The sequence below is a fragment of the Opisthocomus hoazin genome, chromosome 21 (assembly GCF_030867145.1).
Source record: "Opisthocomus hoazin isolate bOpiHoa1 chromosome 21, bOpiHoa1.hap1, whole genome shotgun sequence".
NCBI classification, from domain to species: Eukaryota; Metazoa; Chordata; class Aves; order Opisthocomiformes; family Opisthocomidae; genus Opisthocomus; species Opisthocomus hoazin.
In genome coordinates this window covers 12,438,639-12,462,844 of record NC_134434.1, presented here as the reverse complement: position 1 = coordinate 12,462,844, position 24,206 = coordinate 12,438,639, and the positions used below count along the sequence as shown (strand labels likewise).

Here is a 24,206-nt window from a genome sequence, read left to right as displayed (position 1 = left end):
ATGCAATTTTTTCTAAACTTACTGGGAAAATAGGCTACTGCCACTTCGGTGCTGTAAATTTGTCAGGATTAGAAGTGATCCAAAACCAGTGTTATTTATTGAGCGTAACATGGTTTCTCCTGCACGCGTTACAGGAATGTTCTGCCTCTCTGAGTAGGTCTTGCTCTGTTGAAATGCTTCTGTGGAATCTGGAGCCCTTAGCAATTATCTGTGTATAGAAACGCTGGTTTTGTCCAGGCCTTCCCAGTCGTTATGCGCTTGGCTTCCATTTGTGGTGCGTTAGGTGCAGGGGACTGAACTCCGGTGAGATGCGGGGGGTTCCGAGGAGACTGGCAGCTGTCAGGGCACGTCGCTCTGCCGAGCACCGTCAGTACAGGCGCTCCCTTGCTCATCATGGCTTTCTTAGCAGGTCTGTCCGAGATAGTACTGTAAAGTAAGAATCAGAGCCCTTAGGTGGATCGGGCGTCTTTATAGCTGATGGGTAGCTGAGATCTGGAATGCTCCGTTACAAGCTGCATGCTTAAGCTAATTTTCTTTTGGCAATATCAGTCCCACTCGTTGCCTCGAGACTGTCTTTAGAAGTGTTGTACTTCAGTTTTGCAACAAGCTGACTAGGAAACAATTTTGTGAAGGTTTGTGTAGGTTTTGCTGTAGCTATGCTTCCTTGTACTTCTCCTCTGGTTTGGGAGGTAAAAGCCTTAGGACTTCAATTTTAGTATCGGATGAATGGTCCCTTTGAACGCTGTTTGCCTTATCGTGTGTTGCCTGTCACCAAAGTATCTACTCACGGCTTAAATGGTGGGAGACTGGAGCCTTGGCAACCCCTGGTGTTACTGTGTTTAATAAGAACAAGGTCATTCTCAGGTGTCCTCTTAAATTCTTATCCAAAGTTGTCCCAGTTCCAGCCCATTAACCTCCTAATTTCCTTTCCCAGTCCTCATGCAACCCCAGGGAAGGGTAAATGTCACACGTTTGGTGTAGTGTGAATTCTGTGTTCTGCTTAGACGAGGAAGAAATTTGGAAATGCTCTTCTCGGTGAATACGAGCAGTTAAGGTTATAGCTCGGATGTTGTCCTCATAGGTTGTCTGGGGAAAAGGCGTGTTCACCTGAGGAGGAAATATGGGTTTAGCCTGCTCGTGCAATGTCATTTGGTTATGTTGGAGCTTCTTCCAGTAAAGTTGTATGGTCTCTGCTGACGGTTTGGAAAATGCCCCGCTTTTAAACCTCCCAAGCAGTTATGTGATGGCTTATCCACACCTGTACTTTTGTATTGTTTAATTACTTGCTAATGAAGAAATGCTGTCTTCATTATACACTTTTTCTGATTATCCTGCTACTCTGTCTTGGTTTTGCACAGCTTTGGAAACACCCTATGTGTAGCTGTGCTTGCCCTTTTCTTTCGTGCCCATTCTTGCCTTTTCAGTCATTTGAATCCGCAGGATAAGCATGGAGCAGTTAAGCTTTCTCCAAAAAATGGTGCGAGATCGACAAGGTAGTTTAAAAGACAAAAGAAATAGGAGAGAAAATTACATGGCTAACCGTAAGCGTGTTGAGATCTTCTCCTGAGACTTGGCTCGGATGTAACCTTTCTTCTGCTGATAATTGCTCTCTGCTAGTGTAAGGTGTCAAGACAAAATATTTCTTCTTTGTTCATAATGGTCTTAAATGCACAGATTGTTTTAAAGGGTAGTATACCATAATTAAGCAGGTTTAAAATTTTCAGGAAATCTCTTTTCCTTACACTTGTGTATCCTGTGAAGACCCGTCAGGGTGAGGATACAGTTGATGCTCAGCATCCAGGGAAAAGTCCCGACATCGCTTTTGGCAGATGGATGAACCACACTCAGTTCAATTCGGTATTTCGGTTTAGTATAGCTCGCTTTTACAAATGTTCAAACAATTTTTACTGCCATTTGACTATAATTTTGAAATGCAGAGTAGCTGACCTTTTTGAAGAAATATTTCTGCTTCTGCGTCGCCCGGGATGTTTGACTGCGTTGCTCACGTAGCGGACTGTGCTGCTTGCCGGGCAGGATGGCTTGCTGTGCCGTGCTGCTTACAAGTAGGCTAACGCTGTTGGAAACTGGTTGACAGTTTGGATTCAAGGCTAAAATGTTTCTTGTTCTTCAGTGCTGAGGCACCCATAAACATTACTGATATAAAATTTATGTTAGATAAAATGTTTACACAGAGATTCCTCTCTTTTGCATTCAGGAAAGCTCTTGTGACACTTCTCATGCTGATCTCATTTTTTCTTTCTTTTCTTGATAAAAGGGTCAGTCTTCCAAGGGGGCTGACTGCACCTTTGAATGAGCTATCAAAACGCTGTGTGTGAGCTCCAGATAGAGGGTCTCCACTGACTGAATAGGCTTGCTCACTGCTGACAGCCCCCGCTCGACTCAACAGAAAATGATTTAACTCTCGCAGTTCATACTTCTGCCCCAGCCGCCCTTCCCCCAGCCCCGTTTCTTACAGGGGGACCCCCCCAACCCCCCGACCAGGCCCAGCAGGATGACAGCCCTGCACAGCAGGGTCAGAAGAACTCAGAAATCTGACGGTGTTCATCCTTGGTGGGGTATTTTCCTTTGAGGTAGTTTCTGTAACAAAAAAACCTCCAAATTTTTCTTCTTATCCTAAGTCAAGTCCATTAATATTATAAAATATGAGCCTGGAACTAAAATTCCTCCCTTTTCCAGAAATGGAGAACCTGAGCACCAGTAGTGATGTTCCCGAAGGCTGTTGCAGCGCTGCTCGGGGCTGCGCCGTTCGCTGCGTGGGGCACAGCTCCGCGGGAACGGGGGTCCCTCAGAGGCTCTGCCCGCTCCCCTCCCGCGCCGCCGGTCCCCTCGCCAGGCTGAAGCCCGAGCAGGGACGGGAGAGGAGAAGCCAGCGTGGCTGTGGCTCTCGGAGAGCTGAGGCCATGAGGGCAGGGAGCTATGACCATGACGGTGGGGAGCTGGGGCCGTGACAGCGGGGAGCTGGGGCCATCGTGGTGGGGAGCTGGGGCCATCGTGGCGGGGAGCTGGGGCCATCGTGGCGGGGAGCTGGGGCCATCGTGGTGGGGAGCTGGGGCCATCGTGGCGGGGAGCTGGGGCCATCGTGGCGGGGAGCTGGGGCCATGGCAGCCAGGAGCTGTGCGGGGAGGCTGCAGGCTGTGGTGCTGAGCAGTTGGCGTGACCCACGTGGCTGCTTCCAGCTGAGCCTGGAACTTAAGCGCCCAGACCTCCTTCTGCCATCTTTCTAAACTAGCTGATTGGCATAATAAAGTTAAACCAAGAGTCATTATTTTTGAGTTGTTTTTAATGTTTAACCTGAGTTTACTGCTGGTTTGTGTGGCCTGCACCGTGTGCCCAAGAGCTTGCCTGCATTTTTCAGTTACATCAGCTTGTTTAATAAATATTACCTCTTGAACTTCTTGTGTACTTTTTAACTTTCAGAGCCATAACAATATTATTATTTGACATAAAGCAGGATAATCGTAGCGGTTTGAGGATGATTTGTTTTGAGAGAAAGAAAATAATGAACCTTTAATGTGGTCTTTCTTCCTACAATGGCAAAACTTAAAAAGGGAAAACACCCCTTCCTTGAAAAAGGATTAGGAAGGTGAAATAGCATCTTCCCACCAAAGACTGTTCCTGAGTGTGGGCACTGGGCCGCGGTGGGCGGGTGCGTTGCCGGTGCGGGTGCTGAGGGGCCGGCGTCGGGCCGTGGCCGGGGCCGTCCCCGGTGTTTGCAGCGGGGTTTGTTCCCCGGGCCCTCACCCGCGGTTCCTCTGTTGCAGCTCCGGTACTCGGCCCAGAGCCTGTTTGACTACATGAAGAAGATCCAGCACGACGCCAGTGCTATGGAGAGTTTTTGTGAGACGTTGCTGAAGGTCTTTGAGGACAACCTGCGGAACGACCGGTACCGCTTTGCTTTTGCTGTATCTCTGAAGCCAGGCGTATGGCACATCCATTTTAATATGCCTGGATGAAATACGCCGGAGCCCTGCAAACCTGCTTTAATGCAGCTGTTTGGTGCAGCAGTTCCTTTGGTAAATGTAGAACAGAAGAGCGGGAGTTGAATATTTTGCGTTTACTATAGTTTAATATTATGCATAATGTGATAAGCACCAGTGTTTGTGTAATGCGGCGCTGGGGATTCTATGTTGCTGCGCACTCTTCAGCATAGTCCAGTCTGCATTTCATGTAGGTAATGTTTTTTCACAAATACTTGGAGTATAATTTTCTTGTGAAGGTTTTTTCTTTAAAGGTGATTCATTCTGCATAATGAGATTAATTTCTCTAAGCCTCACTTATCAAACGTGCGAAATAGAAAATACTCCCTGGGGTAGAAACCCCACAACTATTAACAGAATATTCAGGTTTAGTTTATTTTTATTTTGTTTCTTGACTGAGCTGTTGAAATGGAAAACATGACCATAGTTATTCCAGCTGACGTGTTATGTGTTGGTTCATTTGGTAATGACTTGTAATGAGAAGGTCTTGTAACGTCTGATACGTTTTGTGGAATACATTGTTTAGATACTAGGAAATAAATTAATATTTTCTACTACCGTTAATTGTGTTTTCAAGACCCTGCAAGTTTAAACCAGGCATGTTGTTAATTAGGTTTTTTCCTTTTGGCTGTAAGAGAATGTCCCCCTCTCCGCCAGTGAGGATGGTTCAGCCAACACGCAGAAGTTACTGAGCAACCCTCCTCTGTGTAAATTAGAGTTCTGATTTAAATATGTGTAGGTAGATAGGAAGTTTTTCTTTGCTTCTAATTAAAAATAGTGTGTATGTGTATGCCAAGAAGTGTATTTACATTGTTAAATCATGTTCTTTCATCAGGGTGTCTGTACCTCTCCTGACAATGCTGGACCAAATGCTGGCTAACGGCAGTTTTGATATCTTTACCATGCAAGAGAAGTAAGTTGCTGAAAGTCTTTTTTGTTGATTTTCCTCCACGCAACGGGCCTCTGAAATCTCGCGCTGACTGCTGCGGAGTGTTGCTCTGGATGGGGGTGCGTGGGACGCTAAAGCGTGTGTGCTTGTGGATAGAATGTTTGAATTGTCCTGAAGGGGGGCAGCTGTGATAGATTCTGGCCCAGACAGCCTTGAAAGGATCTTGATAAAATCCGCAGCTCTCCTGTCAGTGTAGAAGTTGGTTGTTGGTGCATTGTTTAACGACCAGTGTGTTAATCAAATTCCATTTGCGTGTCTCACCTGGCAGGCTTGGGCCAGTCTCCGATCCGTTTCGCGCTCTCCTTCGCCGGCTGCCTGAGCGCACGCTTTGGGGAGCGCATTCTTCTCCGTGCCGTGAGCCTTTGGCAGCAGCAGTGTCCTGTTGGGATGCTGCAGAATAGCGTGCCTACACGCCATCGCTTCCAAAATCCCACTGCTTTTGCTCATGTGAATATCTCCAAAGAAGTTAATTAAGATTCTAGTAAGAATAATAAAAAAGGCATGTCCCAGCTTTTCCACACTGAGTTCAGTCTTCTGGGAAGTATTTAGTTCAGGAATGGATAAACATGAATAAGATATTCCAATGTGAAATCATGGTTTTTTGCAGATGTTTCAGAAGAGAATGATTTTAATTTCAGTAATATTAAAATATATTCCACAAACTCAGGAACTCTTTTGGCACATCTACAGATACTTGCAGAATTGAGCACGTATACTGGATTTGGAATGTGTTGATTCAAGAATTGCTCACAGCAGATAAATTTGAAAAGCTTTTATCATTCTAGAAGTTTTAATTGAGTCTACTCTTGCTTTCAAGTGTGTATTTAGATAATCTCTCTTAAATCAAATTTGGCAGTCCCTTTTTGAATGGGAATTTAAAATGAGTCCAGTACTCACAGATGGAATGAGTATTACTTGTTCGTTTTGGTAATCATGCCAGCGGTCTGGGACTTCCAGATAGGCTCCAGTCCTCCTTGCTGGGAAAGTTGATAGATTCTGGGTGGCAATCCCAGGTGAAGTCGGTCTCCCACACCCTGGGTCACTGAGCAGAACGCACGGGGTAGCATCGCTGCACTTGCTGTGTGAGACTCAGACTCAGTCCGGTGGTGCCATCGTAATGCTGTATTGCAAAGGCCTGAAATAAAATCCAGGGGGATTGTGGGGGGAGGGGGAAAGGAGTTTGAAGCTGATCCAAATGTATTTGCTTCCAATTTGATGATGAAACCAAAAAAGAGAATTAATAATTATCCAGCCCAGTGGATCATTGTCATGGCAAGGGGATGAAATATCGGTGTGAAGTGCAAGAGCTCATTGTCACACGAAAGCTCGGGAAGGCCAGCCTCTGGGAAGTTTGAACAGATCTAGAGAGAGACAGAGCAGTTAGTTCCTGCATGTGACAGGTTTTGGGCAGGAGAGGTGCCTCACGGTGGCGAGGAGATGGTGAGCGAGTCGCTGTGTGTGTGTCACGGGGAGCCCGGTGCTGCCGGCGCGCTGGGTTCCGCGGCGCTCTCAGAGCCTGCGTGCGGAGCGGCTGGGCGTGGAGGGTGGCTCAGCCCAGAATTACGTGTAGTGCCACGTTCGCGTGTCTCACTGGCATGTGGCGCTTGGGTATAGTCAGGGGTGGATAAACCCCGGTGCTGGCACCCGGCCTGCTCCCCGCACGGTCGGATGCCGCCCGCTTCACTTTGCCTACAAGAAAAGCGTGACTCGGGGCCTGGTTTCCTGAGTGGGACCATTTACTCCCCGCTCAAAGAAGCATGCCGTAAAATTCTAGAAGTACAATGCAGAATGAGCCTGAAAATTGAGACACTGCTTGGTGGCATGAGAAGGCCACGGGTGCGTGCAGGGTCAGACACGCTTGTAGAAAGTGTGCCTGTAAGAAGAGGGCCGGGGTGCGCGGCTGTTTGTAGTCTGACTGTAGTCAGCGGTCTTGCTGCTGGTGAGCAACCTCCCCACTGCTGCTGCTCTGCTGTGAGCTCCTTGCTTGTCAGGTAGCAAATGAAGAACTCTCTGGAGAAGCTGGGAATGGAACATCAGCATTCCTTGGGGTGTTCAGCTGCCCTTTCATCTCCTTCCCCAGTTTTGTACCACACTGGGCTGAGTGGAGTTTTAGCAGCTGGGACTGTGGGATGTCTGGCAGCAGGACTGTGCCTCCAGCCTCTTAGTAGTCAACTGTCACATTATAAAAAAGTATTTGCAAATGCATTTTGAAGTTTCAAATGGACATTGTGCACTATCCTGGACCTTTTTTTTTTTCCTAACAAGACATTAGTAGTCCAGAGCAGGTAATATCCTCCACACCCTAATTTAAGGAGGATTAATAGCTGTTGGCTGAATTAGTTTGACCCTCGTTAGGAGCTCGGTGCTCCTGCTGGAGCAGATTGCCACGTGGTGTCACTCCTGCCCGCAGAGCCACAACCCGCCGTGCGTTTCCCTGCCTCTTCACACCGCGTAGCTCAGAAAGTTTAGAATTCGCAGCGTGGCGTTGCTGGCGTCGGGCTGCGGACTCCTTTCGGGTCCGTGAAGCTTTGGGTATGGCTGCTCCTGTGATCTTCGTGCAGGAGGGCACTGGGTGTTTCTCCTCCATTACCATATCGCGAATGCTTGCGTTTAAAGCGAGATTCATTTGTCATGCGTGGGCCATTTCTCTGCCAGGGCCCTGCTGAACCTGCCAGCAGGGAAGCGAAGTGTCCGGCGGGGTTTGAAATGGATCCACCTTCGCAGCGCTGGGGTGGTCAGAAGGCTCTCGGAAGCAGCTTTGCTTTGTTGGGCCTGGCGTAGTTTGAATCCGCAGCACGAAGAGCAGAGCTCTGGCTGCCATTCTCCAGGCTGTGACCTCCTGCTCGGCTGAAGCTGGCGTAACCCTGCATGTCCGGCGTGAGAGATTCCCCTCCCTTGAACTGGCAGGGGTGCTCTGTATCGCTGCCTGGCAAATGGCATCAGAGAGCTGTTCCAGCTTTAAAATACCCTTCCTTCAGTAAAATTCCACTCGATCTTTTCTGCTGCGTGCTCCCAAATTTTGCCAAAATAAGGAGGGAAGTGGTGGGGGAAGTGGGGGATATCTTTTCTCTTGGCAGCAGTGCAGGTGTGCGCTGGCCTAAAGCGTTGGTGAGGCTGCAGCCCCGTTCACCTGCGATTTCCTCCCTGCTCTGCGTGCCCTCCCGCTCCAGGCAGCTTGGACTTTGTGGCTGGAGTGTAATTTCTTCTCTGAGGCAGCACAACCCAAACCCTCACGGTTTCATCTCAGTGTACTTTGTGAATTTGTGGAGCTGTATTCGTAATAACGTAGGGAGTGTTAATTGATTAGAGAGACTGCTGAAGGCAAAGGGCTCCGTGCTTAAAACAGAGCTGTCATAATTACAGCAGAGCATCTTGGGCTTTTCTAAACAAACCAGTGGCTGCTCTTAAAAGATACTGGTGCCCGTCAGCTCCCTGGTGGTGGTGGGACAGCGGGAAGGGAGAACAGAGGCGGGTGAGTGAAGCCGCTTGCAGAACTGGCACTGGCGCGGTGCTTTCTGGTTACGGTTCCTGTAGCTGCAGGATCGTCTGCTGGGCCCGTCAGTGAGTGGTCACCAGAGCGAGCCCGCACAGGTCGCTAGCTCCTGAGTGAGTACGGTAAGAGTAGTCTGATGCTCAGTACCACGAGTATGCAGCATCATGTGAACAGAACAGACTTTGAATGATAATTCAGGATGCTTTCTAGAGTAATAAGTAACGTTCCTTTTTCTTATGTGTATATATTTTGCATATTCAGCAGAAACATTCATGCATCGTATGTGTATAATATTTTTCTGGTGGTCTGACAATGTTTGAAGAGGGTGTGTGTCCCTGCTGATCTCTGACTAATGATTTCTACATGCATTACATGCTCCTGCGGGTTTTTTTAAGCAATTATACTGCTGCTGCTTAATAAACCATAAAGTAAAAAGCACGGCAATGGCTGTCCTCTGGTTTCACGGCCACCCCAGGTGACAGCAGCTGAACTGCTGAAACTCGACTCACCTTTAGCAGGAAAAAGCCTGCACCTTTCTGCCGCGCTGCGTGTGCCCGGTGTCCGTAATGCAGACTTTAGGCTGATCCCTTTTCCCCAGATGCTGGCTGTTTCTGCTGGCACTGTGCCCGCACAGGAGAAGGAATTTTCTCAATTTCCTTTAAAGAGGCCAAGCTATTTGAGTCATCTGAGATCACACATAGGTTAAGTTTAGTTATTACAAATGTGAAATTGGCAAATGACAGAAAGGAAAGTGCATCTGTTTTAATCACAGAATGCTGCACATAAGGTTATGTGTATTAAATTCATTCCAGATGCTGTTGTTGCAGTTGGGTCTCTTTGTTGCTGTACTTGTCAGCGATGCTCGTTGTTTGACCAGTTTAAATCTCACCTAATTCACCATATTGCTGCTGTTCTGTGCTGGAGGCCAGGCGTGCACTGCAGGTATTGTCATTACTTGTACACACAACGTCTTTGTGTCAGCAGGGGTGGGAGGAGGAGGAATTTCACCAAGGTGAGAAAAACCATACCTGCTCTTGGTAGCAAGAGACGCTCTTCCTGCATCTAGGCAAACGAGTCAGCGTCCTTAGCCAGGCACGCCGGGTGCTTCGTGCAGATGTCTGTCGTCCTCAGCGTCTCCTACGTGCGTGCTTGCCGTGCTTATCGTACCCCTGGCAATGTGCAGCCCGTGCTGAGGCAGCGCTGCCGGCAGCGGGTGGCGAGGAGCTTGCTCTTGTGGCATCTGCTGGAGGCGGTGAATCCGCCCTGCGCAGACGCTCGGGGCCTGGAAAGCCGCTGTCGGCTCCGAAAATGGCTTCGAAGCCTCAGGATCAGCGTGGAAATCCTGGCAGTTTGGTCACTCTTTTAGTGTGGTTTTCAGGACAGTATTGAGACAGCGGTAGACAGCGTTCTTTAGCTTAATGGTTCCATGGTTTGCTGTTCAGTTTTTGTAATCAAGTCACTCACTATCTGCCAGTATTTTGTTAAGGATTTTTTTAAAGTAAATAAAATGGACTAACTCTTGTCTGGAAAACTAGATATAACAAGGTGCATTAACTTAACAAAACATCTCATGGCTCCTATAAACCTCTTGTTTTAAATGTTCTGTTTTTCAGCTGATGACACTACACAGCTTTTTTGAGTAGTTTTTATCCACAGCTTTGAATCATGGTAGCAGAAAATAAATGTTAGGATTTTTGCTTCCTGCCTTACATACACAATGCAGCGAGGTTTCCAAAATACGCAGTCTAGAAGTAATTGTGCTTGCTAGACAAATATGAAATAGTTTCTTTTGCATCTAGGGCACTTCAGCCTTGAGTGTAGCAAGTAAAAGATTAAATAATTTGTACTGAAATAAAAGCATTATTCCCTCTTTACTTCTCTTTAATAGAGCCTTGGAATATACTAACAATACTTGTGTTTGTATGAGCGTCTGGGAAAGAGCTGTGAGAATCACGTTTCCCAGACTGGGGAAAAAGAAAAGAATTTGCTAAATATATTTAAAGATGGCTTCATGACTCGTGCACTTAACAGAACTGTAAGCCCTGTGTTTAATTATGTTGTCTGGAATCACTGCAGGAATTTGGGCTGTGAAATGGTAGAGTATTTAAGAACAACATTCATCCCCTTCTATGTAAAGTTGGGTGGAAGACCATAGGGAACGACCAAGGCACCACAATGATAGACAGACTAATTAATTTTTATTTGGCTATAGAATACTTGAATTGCTGACGTGGTATTTCTGATCATACCACGCGTTGCTGTAGACACAAGCCGTGGCTAGCCGATTATCCTGCATATTCTCAATCGGTTTGGATAAATGTAGTGCACGCCTCAGCATACAGGTAGTAGCAATTCAAATAATTAATATTAATCTCTTCCCTATTGAAAAAAAAAGGCCCAGTAACACGGTGGCCAAACTGACCTGCGTCCTTACCAAAGGTCCAGCTAAAGCCAGGTGTGCTGTAGTGGAAGAAGTCTGGACTGCTCTGCGTTGTGTCTGTCCTCTCGTCTGAACGTTAATTTGACATCTCTACAATCATTAAATGTGTTTGAAACTCTACTGAAACCTACTTCTCCTCTTTTTTCCTTTCCTGCTTTCAGCCATCCCTTTTCAGTGAGGTTGTTAACCCTTTGTAAAGAAGAGATCAGAAGAGCCAAAGACATCCGGAAGCTTCGCTCCAGCATAGGAGTGTGAGTTGATGAAATAATCTTTTCTCATAAAAAGTATTTAAGTACCATACATACAGGTGTAACAGCTAGGTCTATTTCTTGTGACATTTAAATGAAAAACGCACACAAATACGTGCAGTATGAGGTTGTGAGAGTTTCATGTACTTCTGGGTAGTTGGGGTGAAAACATCTGACAGATCTGATAATGTTTAACTGCTTGTAAGATGTTGTTGATGCTCTTCCAATGCAGTGAATCGTTTGCATTTTGCTTGTAGCGAGCGTGACTGGGTGCCAATGCAAAATACAGATAATTGATTAGATCTTAGCTCCGCACTAGAAAGAGCTGAAAACACCTGCACAGTTGTTACCTGGCCGTGGGGCAGAGCCCTCCGCGCAGGCAGCCGAGAAGCCACTCGGGAAGGGCAGGGCTGGGCGGGAGAGGAGGGCAGCAAGACACAGCACGGCGAAGCTGGACAGAGGTTCGCTGGCAGAAACTTGGCAAAGTTACTCGGGTGTAACTGTGTCAAGCAATGGTTTTATTGACTTTCATTTCATTTCTTTATCGGTAATATTTTAAGAGCGCAGGAAAGGCTGAAATGAGAAGCTGCCCGTGTTTCTGGTTTGCCTCCCGCTCTCGTGGGCGTCGCGCAGGGCCCTGCCCCGTCCTCTCGGTGCGGGCGCTTGCTGCACGGCGGGATCTTAGCGCACGGACTTCGGGGCTGCCGGTCAGCAGCTTTCAAGCCGTGTTTGTACTTGGCGTAGACGTGGGGCATCTCGGCAGCCCGTCAGGATTTCAGTGCGCTTACCCGCAGTGTTTGCTTTCCCACAGCGCTTACAATATCAACTGGGATTTCCTGGCGGTAGCAAAGCTTCCCCTCCCGCCCCTTTTCCCGATACACATCTTCATTCTGAGCCTCAGGACGTACTAGTGCAGTTATAACACAACTATCACACAAGATCTGTTTTTTCCTTGTGTTTCCTAGGTTTTGTGGCCTGATTCAATTTGAAGGAGACATGAGAGAGAAAGTTTTATTTCAATTGTTTCTCCTCCTTTGCCATCCATTTCCTGTAGTAAGTATTGAAGAGGTGTCTTACCAAACGTTTTACTTAAAATACTTTACAAGTAAAAAGTAAAGTACCTTAAAAAAGCATTCTTTGTAACAGATATTAATGTGTATAATAGGTTTTATTTCTGCTATCTGCAATGCTGCCACCTGAAACAGGCTGTGGGATACTTAGAATCATAGGTTGGAAAAGACCTCTAAGATCACCAAGTCCAGCCATCAACCCAACACCACCCTGCCTGCTACCTGCAGCGTACCTGGCTACTCCACCTCTGCTTTTCCACCTTCTGTCCTTCCTGCTTTAAATTGGAAGCCCTTTGGGTGCTGAAGCCATTTGTTTCTTTTGCACAGCACCCGGCACAGTGAAGGTCTGTTCGTCATTTAGTGCTCGAAAGCTCCAATCAGCTAAATTACCGTTAGTTTTGTGATATTTCTGATAGCAGCAACACGCTCGTAGTTCTGGTCCAAGGAAAAAGGATTTGTTCTTTTTGTCAGGTGTGACGAAAGCTTGTGCTGCTGCAGTGATCAGACGTTTGCCTTTTTCATGTAACTAACTGAAGCAGGGCACAAAACCTGAGTCACTACTCAGTGTGTATGAGAGACCACCCTACGTCGGATAATAGGCTTATAAACTTTTTGTTGACGTAGGTTTTTGAGGGATGGTCTGTGTGCACTGTGCAAGGCGCGGGAGCCCCGACTCACAGCCGCTGTGACACCCAAACCCGTACCACGGCTCTCTGTGCTGTCGGTGTCCATACCAGGGTTTCAGCTGGGAACAGCTGGGGATGTTCCTGGGAGTAAGGCAGGAGTAGCACCTCCGCTGCTACAGGCAGCCGTTACGCTGCAGCTATACTCAAGGAGTGTCGGAGGAACAAAGGCTGCCAGGAGTAACTGTAAGGGCACATAAGAAGAACGTGGAAACCCACGAGGTCTGAAAGCGGTTTGAGAAGACGCTGGACAGCCTGGTGTCTGGCCAACGCAAACCAGCGCTGTTTGTTCTCACACCGATCACTTCTGCCAATTACTTTTTGATAAGGTTAAAATCATACGGTACTTGGCCAAGTTGGATGCTTTTTACTCCAACTGTTTCCGTGTTGTGGGTACTTGCTGTACGAAGAATCCTTTGCAGGAAGGGCATAAGGTAAGAATTGGAGAGAGATCATTTCAATTTCATGTTTTATTGGGATTTTACATCATAAGTATGTTCTGCTTTTTACAGCTGGTCAATTTAATTTGGCACTACTACTCTAGAAATAACCCTGTAATTTCTTTGCCCTCCTTTGCTTATCATCAGGCTTTCTTAAAAAAAAAAAAAAAACACACACCAAAAAAACCCCCAGAATTTGCTTTTGTTGCAGTTTTGCCGTTTTCCATTTATTATGTTGCTACGCGTTGTACTTCTTCAGAAACCCGCCCAGCTCGCTCTTTCTGCGCGCACCAACATCACTACTGAACAGCGCTCGGGGGAAAACACTCACAAATTAACTGCTTCCGGAACCCGGCGCGTAAAAAGCAAACGTGACTCATGTCGGCATCTATCCCCAACAGCTTTCTTAGCGCTTGCCTGACTCTTGCAGTCTCCAGACTGGGAAACCGATCTGTTTTCTGGCCTGCAGCAGCCAGCGTCGGAGCCAGGCGTTGGCTCAGCGAGTCACTGCAAGAAAAGGGATGCTCCACTTGGGCCATGCGAATTCGCTCCCTGTGAGGGACAGATCTGAATCTGAAATCCTGCAAAGGTTTAGTGAAAAGGCACTGATTGCGGTAGCCCGAATTTCCTCGGGGTGCAGAGCTGCAGTCCCCTCCCGCGGCGGCCGGCTGTCGCAGGCAGGGACAGGCCGTAGTTCCCGGCAGTGCAGCGTGCGCGCCGTGCGGCGATGGTCGGTGAGAGGAGCAGCACCAGCCCTGGCGCTGGGCCCTTCCGCGCGGACTCCGGGTACGGCACTGAATGCTCGCCTGCCTCTTCCCGCAGATACGGAAAACGACAGCCGGTCAGGTGTACGAAATGCTGATAACCTACAGCGATGTCGTCGACCCTGCCGTTCTGGACAAGGTGATGACCATACTCAGCGATACCAACTGGTGAGTGACTTTGTTGCCAGGTGGTAATAAGAGCTGGAATAATTATTGTTAAATTTAATGACAATAAATTATTATTAACTGAAGTTAATAAAAAGTCCATGCCTTTGAAAGCTGATGGCAAGGAAGCTGTGAGGAACGGCACTGTAGTTCTAGCTATTTATTGCTTCTAGGCCAGAAAAGCATCGCTGAAAAGAATTCTTCTGTTCTGAAGAACTATCTGGTGTATTGTCCCCCTGGAAGCGGGATGTATAAAATCACCACGAGATAAAGTAAAACATCCATATTTTTCTAACAACATGAAAAGGGAGGAGATCTTGGCAATAGTCCACGAAACAGAGCGAGACTGGGCTGTGCAAACAGTGAAACTTCAACTGCACCGACAGCTTCTTGGCATGTAGGAGCACTGGCAGGATTTGGGGAAAGGAAGGGTCTCTGCAAGCTGGCGAACAACAGAATTAGCAGAACAGCTCAAATCTCCCATGAAATGTTTAATTGCTCAAAATGCTACAAACGTTGAGTTTGAGCAAATATGTTGGACTGGAACAGTTTAGATGTTTCCCAAGCACCAGACTGCGTGAATGAAACCACCCCTTTTACATAACGCGATTCATCCTCTTACCTGCGGTTCGCAGTAACGCTCACCGCTGCCGAGTGCGGGGGAAGCGGGGGGCTCGCTCCCTCGGAGCAGGCGTCACGGAGCCGCGAAGGGGCTGTCGGGGGCAGGAGGGCCTCGTTCTGCCCGCGCCTGGGGCGGAGGAGGGAGTGCTCACCGTCGTTTTGGCACTGGTTTTTTCCTCCTCTGCAGATTTTAGCACCGCGCGTTATAGTCACCTGGAAAAGTTTATAAAAGACTGCGTGCCTCAGGTATCTGAGGAAGCAGGGAGTTTTAAGATACTAATTAGTTTATTTTTAGTGCCATGTTAAACATTTTTCCTTGTTACAGATGAGATTCCTGGGTCATGGGTCCACTAGCCCAACACCCTGCCCCAAACAGCAGTCAACGTTAATCCACGAGAATAGACAGATATAAAAAATACATAATTTATTTAGTCATTATATTAAATGACTTTTTGTCTTCATTGCCATTTCATGGAATTAAAATTAACCTAGACATGTACAGAGAACAAATGCACCTTGAGGTTGTGGTTTACATATTTTCAGACTGCATGCTTACATTATTTAACTTTCATTTACTTTCTAGTTTATTTCTGTGCTTGAGCTCAAATAACTTTATATTTGGGCAAAGCAAACGAAGTTTGTCATTGTGAGGGCTGGCTGCTGCTGCTGTTCTGAATTTTCCAGTACAAATTAGAACAGCCTCAGCTTTGAAGAACTGGTTATCAGCCATTCTGCCGGTTGTTAAAGTTGCTTGCTTCTCTGCCTGCTGATGCTCAGGATTGTGCTCAGTGTGATTCAGCGCTCGCTTAGGAGCAAGCTTGCGCAGAAGCCACAGAACGAATCTGTTGGCAGAAACAAGTGAGCAGGACCAGCTGGCTGCTGTCGCAGGGGGTGTTCACAGTGCCAACGCTGGCAGCGGTGCACACCAAAGTGATACAGAAAAAGCAGTGCTAGTACAGCTAACTCATAAATGGGTTACTAAAACAAAGCCAAAGACTTCCTAAAAACCACTTCAGAAAAATAAATATTCTATTTTTACCCTGTCATTTTTAAGGCGTGACTGGCTGCCTGGTTTATTCTGTCTGAGTTCAGGGCTTGCTCCCAGTTCTCTGGTGCAGTATGTCCATTGCTCTGAGATTAAAGATGAAGAGCTCGTTTACTTAAAACTTAATTGTTTTATCTTGGTAGATTTGAACTGTTTACAAAAGAAGATATCTGAAGTCATTGCTGAGTGTCAGAGGGAGCTGCTTGATATTCTCAAGGTCTCAGAGCTAAAACAATCGTAGTCTGAACTACAAAAAGCATTCACATCAGGAAGCCAAACGAGAATGAATATTTGGGGAAGACGATAATTACTGGCATACACATTCTTGTTCCTTGCTGGAACTACAGAGAGTTCATCAGACAATTGTGTAATTCAGAATTTAAACCAATTACTCCGTAAATAATAACTTTTGTTTAGCTACAGGAAGGTTTCCAGTATTAAATACGACAAAGTGTCCAAGGTGTCTTTAAAAAATAAAAAGTTTAGGTTGTTTCGAACTTACCCCTTCTGCTGTTTCTCTGTGGTTTTGGACTCTGTGTGCTAAGAGTTAAATTTTTAATAGCCCACTTACAGTTGTTGCTTACGAAAACCAGAATAAATCTGCTGAACTGGTGGGTAATACTAGCAGCCTCGCAGCATTCCAGTTGGAGGGGCAGATTTTTACATCAAGGAAGGAATGTTATCTGTAGGGATTTTGGGCATTTGGGGGCCTTTGCTAACTGACGGTGCTCGAGGAAATTATCTGCTGCTGTTTCAGAAATGTCTTAAAAGACTCACAAGTTTTGGGTCTGGATTTCCTATTTCAGGAGAAAGCTGCTTTAGATGGTAGAATATTCTCCAAATCCAGTGACACGTATTTAAATTCTTGATGTGCAGTTTTCTACAGTAAAAAGGAGCTGTAAATTTAGAGAATAAATTGGTGAACGTCTAGTCAAAAGGATTGTATCAATAATTTTTTTAATTTTTTTTTTAATACAAGCATTTAAAAGAATAGTCCGGGACACTTTACTACTGACTGTCATTTCTGGAAGACCTGCTGTGTATTTAGGGTTAATCAGGCTTAAGGTGGTACAAAAACATTACATTGTTCCTAAAATGTGACACACCAAAAACTTCTACAGTTGGAAATGCACATGAAAGAACAGATGCATACGTAATAATGTAATAATAAAACTGGTAGCTTAAGAAGTTGTTATGTATGTAGCCAACTATAGGTGTTTATTTTTGGATTAACTGGAAGATCCTTCCTCTCGCAGGGAAGCCGAACTGCCAGCAGTGAGAGAGAAGCGCAACTGTCTCTGTGACCTCCTGAAGGTGCCCAAACCGCAGCTGGTGTCCAAGGTAAAGTCGGGAAATGGGCTCCGGAGGGGGGTTCAAGAAACACAGTAACGATCCGACTGCTCCAGCCCGTCTCCCGCGTACTGCTGTGCAACAGATGCCGCTCTTGGCTGGTTCATACCGCGTGCACCCGGAGGAGCGGCCTCACCGCTCGCTGCAGAATACGTGGGCTTGCTGGAGGCTGTTGTCTTGCGCCCTTCCCGTCTCATTCTTGACAGCGCTCCAGGCTTGCGGTGTGACACCGTACTCAGACAAAATGCGAGACGGAAATAATACAGTACAGCTGTTTCACAGACTGCTCCGCTGCCCTTTCTGGGGAAAGAAAAAGGACAAAAACTTCCCAGTCAGCTTCAACAACAGATCTGTAACGTGGTTGTGCAAGCCACGGAATTCTAATGCTGCCAAGAGGAAGGATAGCAACTAAAAGTTAACACATGCAGGAGACGACAGACACTTTATTCATACGTAGGTCCCATTTCATTTTAATGCAGATAGTTTGGAATTGCCCAACTACTCAGAGTTTCAGAAATACAGAATCTTCTGCTTTGGTAGGGGTTTGTGAGAGGTTCCTTTCCTCTCTGTCCAAAGATGAGGCGGCTCAGTTATTACTGTTTCAGAGAACACCTGTTAACATGACAATTTACAGAGAAAAATTATTTTTACTTTGACGAATAGAAGAAAGGGTGAAAACGCTTGATGACCCAAGGCTAATTCCCTAGCACCACAGGCATCCGCAGCGTATCATCTATTCCATAAACTCATTAAGTGTAAAAAAGTGGTGTATCAATTTATTCTTGGCCTTTAATTTTTATTGTTCTGCTTTTATAGTTCTAGAAAGTTTTGTCCTTTGTAATTATTTTAGAATCCAGAAACATCCCTTGTGCAGTCTTCTCTCCTGAGTTTTTCCTGATAGGAAAAACTTCTTCTTTCCCTTCATTTTCTAAAATATTTGAACAGCACTAGGTTTATTTTCATGACTAAACTGTGCGAAGCGTTGTGGCGTTGTCCTGCAGAGTTGCACTGCAGAACTGCAGGAGCCTTTTCCACAGCCGCAGCGCCGGTGGCTGGCGGCACCAGGGCTGCTCTCCGCGCAGCGCCGGAAGGCGATCTGGGCCGCACTGGGTGCACTGGCCCGGTGTGACACCACGTTACGGAAGTCTCTGCGGTCAGCCAGTTCTCCCTGTGTCAGGTCCTGATAATCCTTTGCACTGAAGACGCCTCCTGATGTAAGCAGATCCTATGTTTCCAGTTGTCAGTGATACAAAAATATCTATTTTCTAAAAAAATTTATATTTAAAAAAAACGGTCAGAAGACTAATACTTGAAACATCTATGAACAACCTTCAAAGACACCCTGCTGTCCCTGTAGCAGTTTCTTTACTCATCTTCCAGCTTGTACCTTCCTGTCTCCAGTTTTCTGCTTTTAGCACAATCTTAAGAAACTTGTGATTAACATTTTTGCAAAACAAGAATCTGAACCTCTCGCCCATACCAGGGATTGCTTTTAAAAAACTGACCTGAGCATTGCTGTTGCAGGGTTTCTAGTCAACTCATAGATATGTTATGTTCAACACAAAACTGCTGCAAGATGAACTCCCTGCTCTCATCTCATCTCCTTAATTATTGGAGGCCGAGAGAAGACTGACAAGTTAGGAGAAAATTGTCTCTAATATAAACAAAGTAATCGGAAATTGCCCAATATCCGTACAGGTGTTTCAGATGGAATTGTTACCAACAGCATCACGTGCAATCTGGAAGTCAGGTGCTGAATTTGGAACTTTACCTTTTCCTCCTCTTTCAGCGTAAGAAAATAGTTAGTATGAGTATTTGCAAAACGAGTTAAGCCTGCAGCTGCCGTGAGAACTGCCGGGGTTCACTTGGAGCGCGATGCCAGCCGTGAAGGACTTGGCCCAGCTGTCCCTGGCAGCGGGCAGTGTGTGCTCGCACAGGAGTGCACGACACTCCGCTCTTACTGAGAGCTCACGTGCCCTGAGAACAGAGGAAGGCAAACATAACATTATGAAAAGGTGAAGGAAGTGATTTTCAGCTGAAATCAACACTTACCATTCCTTTAAAACTTGTACAAATAAAAGTTGCTAGAGGGTAGTTAAAAATTACGGTGTTGAAATGGACTGTAAATATTCTAGCTTTGTATGTCTGTGTGTTCTCCTCCGCTCAGTTCACTGAATTACATGACTGGGACACTGTTAAAATAGCGGTACCGGCCTGCCCCACGTGACCTCTTTTTCCTCCTCCCGCAGAGTTCAGCGTAACGAAGTCGCGGGCGCTGGCTGCCGGCTGTGAGCTGAAGCTCCTGGTTCGGGTGCCACCAGGGCTGGGAGAGTTTGTGCTGCTGCATCCTGGCAAACCGCCGTTCCACAGCGCAGAGGCGCAGATGATGCCTTAACGCGCTGTGCAGATATGCACAGGAAGGCAACAAAGATTTGTTCTGATTTCAGTTTTCTAACTCATTATCTGTGGCCACACGATGTGTCGCGACTGACCTGGGTGTTCTGCTGTCAGTGGTTTCTGCAGCTCTGAGTGGAGCCTTTCAGCCCGTGCTTGCTGTACACGCGGGAAGTATTAAACTTGACCTGCTGCGTTAGTCTCTTAAAAGAATGTTTTTTCAGAGGTAAGAATGGCACCGCTGAGTGATAATGAACCCTTCCTGAACATAAAGTGTCCCTGCGGGTAAGCCTGTCATTCCTATGGCACAGCCGAACAAAAAAATCCAGGTTTCACTTCAGCCAAGTCAAAGCCTCTCTGAACAGCTCTTCATATAGCTAATTCCAGCAAACGCTTTTGTGGTAAACTAGCTTTAAGGCCTAAAGCTTTATTTTTTTTCCCCCGTGAAGAATCCAGAGGTGACTCAGTACTTGAAGCAACTGCTAGGAATTTAGACCATTTCTTACTGATGACAAAATGAAATGGCCATAACATTTATCTTGAGTGAGACTAATGCGATGGGGGGGACAAATGCAGAGACAACATGATATTCTACTTACACTGTGTTATCTGATGGTTCTAATTAAATCCTGCTATCCCAGCACTTCCAGGAGAACAGCATCTCTGTGTGTGTGGATACGCACCCCCCCCACCCCCCTACGAAAACCTGAAAGGAAGGAAAAATTCAGGCAGAGCAGCTAAAACCAAGCCCATTTCTCTGGGACGTACCTGCTACAACCTGCAGCAGTCTTCTACTGCAGGTGTTCATTTCCAAAACTACAACCTCTCTCACTCTGAGAGTCTCTTTCTTTTTTAAGAAGATATCTATAAATCATATTATTCAATGCTTCTTAAGTATACTTGCAGCAGCCTGGACTGGCTGATGAAAGTCAGTGTAGATGAGTGTTACCCCCTGACCAGCTATTGAAGAGACAAAACCCAATTTTACTGTGCAGCAGCGAGCCTTGGCCCTGTGGCTGCGCGCACCGCGGGCGTCCCTGCACAGGAAACGCGCCTGAACCCAGGGCCTTGTTGTCACACTGCCATTGGAAGGGAAGTTTCTACTCCATGCTCAAAAGGCCTTGTTTTCGGGAAGTTATACCTGGTTTTGGGAAGCGATACCTATAGGTCCGTGCTGCAAACACCACGCCGGTTGTGCTGGCGAAGCCCGCTCGTTCCAGAAAACCGGAGCAGGGCCAGCGCCAGCTGTGTGCAGCTGTGCGTCCCATCGCCGGCTGCCAGGGCATGCCGCAGCCGCGCAGCCCCGCGTTGCACCGGGGATGCCGCAGCCGCGCAGCCCCGCGTCGCACCGGGGATGCCGCAGCTGCACAGCCCCGCGTCGCACCGGGGATGCCGCGCTCGCCTCGCCGTGGCGGCCCTGGGCAGAGCCACACCTCACACGCACCAGCTGCTGCTCCCGGTAGCAGGAACGAGCCCCTGGATCGCCGGGAAGGCTGCGGGCCCCAAGCAATGTCCGACAGCAAGCTCTCTTCATGCTTCCAGGGGTCACAGGCTGCGCCTGGGGCATGTACGAGGCTTCCCTGTGGTAACAGTCCTCTTGTACTCGCATGGCCCGTACCTGATGGTTATTTAAATTAGCCATACAATTTAACAATCAAACTGAGTTTGGTAAACAAGTGATGAGCAATAGTAAATGAGCAAATAGCATCATCTGTGGTGTAACGTGGGCCTCCCTTCACAAGGGGTTACTCGGCACCGAGATGAATTTAACAAAGGACAAATCACAAAAAAAAATTCTAAGCCTCTGAATGCCTCGGTCTGCCTGCACAAGGAGACGCAGTAGGTACCACAGCTTCAGGATCACTGCCTTACCTGGTTTTAGCTGAAGTGATAATAATCCGTCCCTTCCTTCAAGTTCAGCATGTTCAGGTTTGTTTCAAAGGCTCCTCCTGTCAAATCCTGCGAGGAAGGAGAAAGAGAATCAGATCAACCAGACTCAGTTCAGGTTGTAGCAGGTCTGGGTAATTTGGTTCTTTAGACGACAAAGTCCCATTTGCAGAACTAAACGTCAATAAACCAAGGCTCCGAAATGTTTCGATTCAAAAAGCAGGCATGTGTTGAAAACTCGGTGTTCAAATGCTTACATTTGTGGGGGGCAGGGGTGGTCTCAGACAACTCGGTCTCCTGGTGCTGTGTGGAGCCCCAGGGCCGCACCGCACGCACGCGCGGGGTGTGAGCACAGCCCTGCAGCCTGCTCTCGGCACGCTCTGGTTCTAAGGCAGGGCCACGGGAATGTGTCTGACCAAACAGCGAGTCTCCTAGGTTCTGAACAGCGATTATAGCTTGGCTGATGAGCCAAACCTTTCATCAAGCAACTGAAATACTCTGCATAGTTAAAGGTGTCCCCTACACGATCTGAACAGGAACCCACGAGGTTTGCTCCGTGAGCTGTGTTACAAGGCAGGGATGTCGGTAAGAAAACCTGCCGACTTGGGCATTGCTGAGCTTTCTACTTTGGCCTTCCTGGAGTCCTTAATTCTACTGATCTTCAGGACTGTCACCCCCCAAAATAACCAATTAAAGCTCACAATACCGTTCCTGTGCTCCTGGTATGTAAAGAGAGCGCTCGCGTTCTTCTGGTTGGCCCAGAGCAGCGATGCTGGCGCTCCAGCAGTGCCCAGCCGTCCAGCAGGCGTTTGGGAGAGGGAGCCACAAACCCAGACTCCAGCCGGAACCGTGGCAGCAGAGGGGCTGGAACGCAAGGCTTTGGCTACAGTAATTAGATTCGGAAAATTGCTCTGGGATCTTTAATGAACCTGAGGTCAGAAGCGAAGGTTTTCTGTCTCAGGCGGAGGGCTGCACATCCAGCTTCCCCACTCGCCTGGGCCCCGCCGCCCGAAGGGTGTATAGCCACGCTCGCAGTATTTGGGTGTTGCTTGGACACCGTCTGTCCAAGGACCATGGCCATCTCCAGCAGCAGGGACACGAATAACAGAACAATCTGACCTCTTCCCCCAAACCTCTGCCCTGCGCCTGCTGCCTGAATTCACCTAGGAAGGGGAACGCTGCCTGCGCCCATCTCGGACCTCTTGCCTGAGCTGCACCTCACCACCACCGATCAGCTCCCCTTTTTCCTCTACCTGCCATGTTCTTCCATTTTCCTTAGCAAGGCCAAAAAATACAAATATGATATAATCTGATCCAGAACTTCAACAAAAAAACATAATCACCAGTCCTAAAATTCGTACTTGAGCTCTGACGTTTACTAACCATAAAACGAGTACGAAGGGCCAGGGAGAAATCTGGAGAAGGGCAGCAAAGGGAGGACGGCACTCGGCTTGTTCAGCAAGGGCCCCGCTCACCTAACGTAACCAGTTTCTCATCCGAGCGAGAAGGCCCTGACTGTGAAAGATGTTGAGTACTTTTTTTTTTTCTTTCTTTCTTTTTTTACTTCTTGAAATCAAGACTACGTGCTGGCTTGATGGTATTCAATACTGTGAAGGACTGGGTCCTAGTTTCGCAGTTCAGTTAAGATCCCAAACTGTCGCTGGTCCACCTGCAGAACTTACCCCTCGCGTCAGCAGGGAGTTCTGCTCAGGAATGAAGGCCTTGATTACGACCTTCAGCCGCTGCGCATGATTTCATAAACCCAAGATTTCCCAAGTTAGGACATAGGGTATGAAACAGTTGCATTCAGCTTGCTGAAAAGTCAACCTGCTCTAAAGAATGGTTTTTTATATATATATATATATACACACACACATATATATATATACACACACATACATACATACACATATATATATATCTATACACACACACACATACATATACATATATATAGCTATACACACACACACACACACATATAAAAGAGTCCAGATGCTGAACTAAGCAGGAGAGTTAAAACCAAGTCTTTCACTCCCAGAGCTCAAGACTGAGGTGACTGAGCAAGGCAGGGTTTTACAAGAACTGGTCTAACAGTAAATTTACTGAAAACTTTATACAATCAAACTAGCTTAATTACAGAGGCAAAACAATAAAACCCCCTTTCTTTTCAAGCACTTGGAATCCACGCCAAAGCAGGCCACACTACGTGATTTCTAAGCATTTTGCTTTCACCTCAAAGCGAGAGGAAGACGGCCGGTGCCGACCCTCCGGGGAGGGGGTACTGCCGGCTGCCGCGCAGCTCGGACGAGCCGACACCACGATTTCACCCTCTTCAGCAAAGCCTCACACCCGTGCACACACAGCGAGCAGAATCTCAGCTGCGGCCCTTTGGGAAGCCGTTTGAAAACGCAAACTGAGCAACGAGCACGTAGGGTAACGGCTTTCTCAAAAATCATTGGATATGGTAACCGAGGAATGCCAGTGCTGGCGAGGGACGAACTGCTGCAAAAATAAATGAGCAAACACCGCTCCAAGTGCCCGGCCAGCAGAGTCGTTTCGTGCAAACAACCTGCTTAAACAAACAGATCTAATCTCCAAAACTACCCTCTTAGAGCTGTACATAACTATGCAAGTTTTGTCTGTATCAAAACTAAAA

At 47.1% G+C, this 24,206-nt stretch overlaps 2 protein-coding genes across 5 annotated transcripts in view; one reads left to right on the top strand and one right to left on the bottom strand.

Annotated features, from left to right (window-relative positions):
* TBCD (tubulin folding cofactor D) overlaps positions 1-24,206 on the top strand; it is a 139,468-nt gene that overhangs the window by 109,685 nt on the left and 5,577 nt on the right. For 2 of the 3 annotated variants that reach the window (XM_075441207.1, XM_075441205.1), the window contains 6 exons: positions 3,783-3,904; positions 4,834-4,911; positions 11,042-11,131; positions 12,094-12,181; positions 14,144-14,253; positions 17,173-17,257. In XM_075441207.1, coding sequence (XP_075297322.1) covers positions 3,783-3,904; positions 4,834-4,911; positions 11,042-11,131; positions 12,094-12,181; positions 14,144-14,253; positions 17,173-17,257 — 573 coding nt within the window. Of the gene's footprint in view, positions 1-3,782; positions 3,905-4,833; positions 4,912-11,041; positions 11,132-12,093; positions 12,182-14,143; positions 14,254-17,172; positions 17,258-19,515; positions 20,948-24,206 lie in introns of those variants that run through there. The other variant, XM_075441206.1, reaches the window with a different exon arrangement.
* QTGAL (queuosine-tRNA galactosyltransferase) overlaps positions 17,251-24,206 on the bottom strand; it is a 136,284-nt gene continuing 129,328 nt past the window's right edge. For both annotated transcript variants that reach the window (XM_075441208.1, XM_075441209.1), the window contains 2 exons: positions 21,533-21,619; positions 17,251-17,566 (listed from right to left, as the gene is read on the bottom strand). In XM_075441208.1, coding sequence (XP_075297323.1) covers positions 21,539-21,619 — 81 coding nt within the window. In that variant the 3' untranslated portion in view covers positions 17,251-17,566; positions 21,533-21,538. The remainder of the gene's footprint in view (positions 17,567-21,532; positions 21,620-24,206) is intronic.